General features: G+C 39.1%; 1 protein-coding gene across 1 annotated transcript; it reads left to right on the top strand.

Moving 5' to 3' along the window:
* Positions 1–3,008, top strand: LOC104596198 (protein HOTHEAD-like). The gene is made up of 5 exons (XM_010257264.3): positions 1–324; positions 656–1,300; positions 1,632–2,020; positions 2,135–2,700; positions 2,788–3,008. Exons 1-5 carry the CDS (start codon positions 240–242, stop codon positions 2,840–2,842), a joined length of 1,740 nt encoding a protein of 579 aa, XP_010255566.1. The 5' UTR covers positions 1–239; the 3' UTR covers positions 2,843–3,008.
* The last annotated feature ends 2,493 nt before the right edge of the window (positions 3,009–5,501 follow it).

Consider the following 5,501-nt stretch of genomic DNA (forward strand, 5'->3'; position numbering starts at 1 on the left):
CATGTGTGTGTGGTGTGGTTGTGTCACACTTCAAGGATATATAGTTTTTATTGCCGACAACCCGAAACGGAAGTCTTTACTTCAACAAGTTTCGGCATTAATGACGCTTGGTTCCGGGATGTATTCGTAGAAGACTACTAGTTAGAATTGGTTTGTACAGAAAGAAAAAATAGATTGAGCTTTGAAGAAGAATTAATTTAAGTTGGAGTTGGAACCTGAGTGCGACTGATCAGATAACTATGGGATTTGGGTTCTGGCAGAGACATATTGTTGCCGTTCTTGCCGGCATTTTCTTCTTTCATGGCTTCTGCAACTCACAACAAGGTACCAATCTCCATGCATTTAAATTTGTACATCTTTCTTCACTACTCTAAATGTTGATCTTAATTTCCATGAAGTCGATCAACTCTGTCAGGCTTTGATTTGGTTTCTGATAGCAGTGTTGATGCTCAATGGAACTGAAGCCTGTTAGACTGATATGAAATTAATTAGTTACTGTTTCTACCGCACATTAATTTCAGCCGGTGATTAATTAATGGATTTTAAATCCTCTTAAATCTTAATTAAGAAACCAAACAATGGTTTATTAATTAAGATATAAATTAACTAATAAGTTTCGTGTGTGTTGTGTATATGACAAACCTCCATGAAACAGACGACCCAGATTACAGCTTCGTCCAGCAAGCAACGTCAGCCCCCATCATATCATACTACGACTACATCATAGTGGGAGGAGGAACTTCGGGCTGTCCGCTGGCGGCCACCCTCTCCCAGAACTCAAGTGTGCTGTTAATTGAAAGAGGAGGTTCTCCTTATGGGAACCAAAACATCAGCAACTTAGCTTCCTTTGCACGTACACTGTCGGACTACTCACCATGGTCGCCGGCACAACATTTCATGTCCGAGGACGGTGTCCCCAATGCGCGTGCGCGGGTCTTGGGCGGAGGAAGCTGCTTGAATGCCGGATTCTACACACGAGCTGGCACAGACTACGTGAAGGAAGCCGGTTGGGATGGTAATCTTGTAAACCAGTCCTACCAATGGGTGGAGAAGGTGGTGGCGTTCGAACCGCCGATGTTGCAGTGGCAATCGGCGGTTAGAGATGGACTGCTTGAAACTGGAATCACACCTTACAATGGATTCACATACGATCACATGTACGGGACCAAGGTAGGTGGAACCATCTTCGACCGGCAGGGACATCGGCACTCGGCTGCCGATTTGCTCAAGTATGCCAACCCCAAAGGCCTCACTGTTCTTCTAAGCGCCACCGTCCACAGGGTCTTGTTTAAGATCAAAGGCAAGCATTAATTAATAGCTGAACCAAACCTTCTCTGGGCTCTGGCGGTCTGGCCAGTAAGAACTAAGAACTAAGAAGCAGCTGCTGTATTAATTAAGCTTGAATAGTATTATTTTTAAATAGAAATATAAATATATATATAGCTTGCATGCATGGCATCATGCACCATGTATGATGTACGTAATAGGCTTCTCCTTAATGCATGCATCCATGACATGACATGGCATGACATGACATGAATGGTAACTGCAGTGCAGGTGAGTCTATTATTAGTTTTTAATTGGTTAATTTCCGTAATATATATTTTAATTTAATTGAATTAAATTTACAGGGGAAGCAAGACCAACAGCCCATGGTGTGATGTTCAGAGATGCGGCGGGAGTGATGCACAGAGCATACCTGAATAAGGGCTCAAAGAATGAGATCATCCTATCAGCCGGTGCACTGGGCAGCCCTCAGCTACTGATGCTAAGTGGGGTGGGACCAGCTGAGCACCTTAGGTCCCACAACATCACTGTGGTGGTGGACCAGCCCATGGTGGGCCAAGGAATGTCAGACAATCCCATGAACGCCATCTACGTCCCCTCGCCTAACCCTGTTGAGGTCTCCCTCATTCAAGTGGTCGGCATTACCCGGTTGGGAACCTACATCGAAGCGTCTAGTGGTTCCAACTTCGCTTCTCAGACCCCTCCAAGAAACTTCGGAATGTTTTCACCTCAGGTATATGTATGATCAGTATATATCAATTAATTAACCTTTCATAATGGATTTAATTTCCATCATTAATTAACTAATTAATTTTGGTAATAATCTTCATTAATATTAATATTGCAGACTGGTCAGCTCTCTGTTGTGCCTCCCAAGCAGAGAACTCCAGAAGCCATAGCCAAAGCAGTGGAAGCCATGAACGCTCTTCCGGATGAAGCTTTCAGAGGGGGATTCCTCCTTGAGAAAATCATCGGTCCTATCTCAACTGGTCATCTTGAGCTTCGGAATAGGAACCCATATGACAACCCTTCTGTTACCTTCAACTACTTCAAGGACCCCGAGGACCTAAGGAGGTGTGTTGATGGCATAAATACCATCAAGAAGGTGATTGAAAGCAAAGCATTCTCCAGGTTTAGGTACCCATACATCTCTCTGGAAGCCCTTATCAACATGACGACCAATTTTCCGGTGAACTTGCTGCCCCGGCACGACAATGATTCTACATCCATGGAGCAGTTTTGCAAGGACACAGTGATGACCATATGGCACTATCATGGGGGCTGCCAGGTTGGTAGGGTGGTGGATCAGGATTATAGGGTTCTCGGTGTGGATGCTCTTCGGGTCATCGATGGTTCCACCTTCAATTACTCTCCCGGTACCAATCCTCAGGCCACTGTTATGATGCTTGGAAGGTAACCACATCATCATCATCATCATCATGGCACACTCCTCATTGCTATATTAATATTGATTAATTAATACTCAATTTGGTAATGCAGGTACATGGGTGTGAGGATTCTAAACGAGAGGCTTGCAACGGAAGGATCCAAGTGAAAAAAAAAATGTAATGGAATAATTTTATTGGTGCCATTAATGGATCTTTGGGTGTGTTTGGGTGAGATGTAACGGAATAATTTGAAGAAGCTCTTCTACATTCTTTCAAAGTATATTGAGTTACTCAACTGATACTGGTAATAAAAGATGGGCCATTTAACATTAATTGTCGATCCACTGAGTAGTGTTTGTTACTTGCTTTCTTTCTTTAATGGGTACATTCGGAAAATGGTCGAGTTTGTTATTACTGTCTCCATATTTCTTGGATCTTTGATACTTGTTATCGTCTCCCCATTGTTTAGTCATGTGGATTCTTCACTTTAAAAAGGAGAACTTTTCAATATGTTTTTCTAAATAGAGTTGCAAATGGATCGGGTTCTGGGATTTGTGTCCCGATTAATAATTGGGTCCTTGTTGCCGAACCAATTATATAGTTAATAATCCATGGAGGTCACTCCTCTTTTCTTTTCTTTTTTTTTGTATTTTTTGTTATATTATATCTAGGGTAATCTTCTGTATAAGATAACTTTGGTTAAAACTTTTCTTTTAATTTTGGTTAAAAACATTTCTTTTATCATGGATAAACAGTTTAATATTTTAGTATCATTTTTATTATCAAAATGAAGTTCTAAGTTGTTATTATTACAAGTAATATCCCGATTAATAATTGGTTCAGTTCGGATTTGTCTTTTAAAACTGATTAGTGAACGATTTGAGACTGGTCCACCCTGTTCCAAAAGATCCAACCCATTAACAGTTTTAGTTCTGAAAAATGTTAGCTAGTCGTAGATTTGTCCTATTTCATGGCTAATGGTTTGGAATGGCAAGTGCACTAGCCTCATTCCCTTAGGCCTTAGGGTGGATTGAGCCCGAACGATTGGTAGTACTGGTTTTTGGGTGAATTAAAGGTGCAACTTGGGCAGGTTGGATCAGGTTTAAGCTCAACCCAGACCTTACCCTAAGAATTGCACCTAAGGCTCAGTTTGGAAGGAGTATAAATGCATATTTGTAGAATGCAAAACCTGAATCCAGATTGAGATGGAGGTCAATACCAATTTGTTCAATCCAATCCCAGCTTACAATAAAAATTGATGCATTCAAATATATATATATATATATATATATATATATATATATATATATGTGTATGCAAAACCAATTTAAAAGGGCTAGGCGGAGGCCCAGCTTAAAAAATTTAAAAGTCCAAATTTTTGTACCCAAACCCATCCCAAATATTGGAACTCCAAAACCAATGTGTAAAATTGTAGGTTTGATCAGTCCATGCTCAGGTTAGACCCACCCAACCCAATTGTCAAGTCTACCCGTAGGCAAATCATTCATTGCACCATATTAACATTTAGTACCAGGTTTTAAGAACATTGGTACCAGCCACCATGTTATAGTTGGAGATGAATTACAACCATACTTTGCCAAAGTATGAATCACATTATTCAGTCCAAACACACACAAGATTTTAAAAAGCTAGAAGTATAGTTGAGGCATAATGGCCTAAAAAAGGTGAGGCGAAAGCCTCAAGGCGTTGCAAGGCATGCCTGAAAGTTTAGGGAAAAAAATTAATTAAGTTTGTAAATTGATGAAAATAACATATAATCTGCCAAATTAGTTGATTAGTTTAAGAAAAAATTAATCAACTAACAATTATAAACATTTTACATTTCATGTAATAAACAATTTTAGAAGAAATGAAACAATTTTAGAAGAAGAAAATTATTATTAAATTTAGAATAATAAGAAAATTCTCACTTGATTTATCAAAAAGAAACTAAGAACTTGATTAGTCTTTCTTTGCATTGAACTCTCTTAAACACTAAGAAAAACTAATAGAATTTGATTTGCTTAATTGATTTTTCCTTTTTTTTTTACTTTTTTATTTGGCTTATAATTATTGAAGTCTTTTTTTTATATGTTTAAATTATAAAAATGTATATTTTTTGCATTAAATCACCAAGAAATCATTCATATTTGAGACTTTAGCCTTTTTACGGCTCAGACTACGCCTCATGCTTTAAGGCTTGAGGCTTACACCTCATTTTGACAAAGGCTTAAGCCTCGCATCAAAGTTGTGAGGCTTAAGCATTGAAGAAAAATTCGTGTGCCTTGCTTCAAAGCATGTATACCTCACACCTCAAGACTTAAGCCTTTTAAAACAACGGCCTGCATGGTGAGTATTGCGTAAGTACTTGAAAAGTTTTTTGACACCTATCCTTTAAAATACCCCCAGCTTACCCTTACAAAAAGGTTAAAAACAACTTTTGATGCAGTTATCAGAATATTTATTAAGTGCTCATTGAAAGTACTTGCAATGTCATGCTACTAAGATCTGGACTCCACCTGTATATAGAAGAAGGAGATGATAGAATGTTGGAAAGAGCGCAGAAGAGATATGTCATCTGCCACAGCAGTGTATAAACACCAAGGTATGTTCAAAAATCAAACTAGCACCTGACAATATAAATATTAGTTCTGTGGATCTCCTCATGAGAGAGTTTCTCGAGTCATCATTAAAACCACCCTAATAGCAACGTGCCGATAAGTTGGTTGGTAAGGTCTCCTGCTGATTGTAGAAAAGATTTGGGATTGAATCCCGCCTGTACCTGTGTTTAGGGGGCATCCCCATTGTGCGTAGATCCTTGGATAA

Source organism: Nelumbo nucifera, chromosome 1, assembly GCF_055504915.1.
Source record: "Nelumbo nucifera cultivar China Antique chromosome 1, China Antique-T2T, whole genome shotgun sequence".
In the NCBI taxonomy this organism is placed as follows: Eukaryota; Viridiplantae; Streptophyta; class Magnoliopsida; order Proteales; family Nelumbonaceae; genus Nelumbo; species Nelumbo nucifera.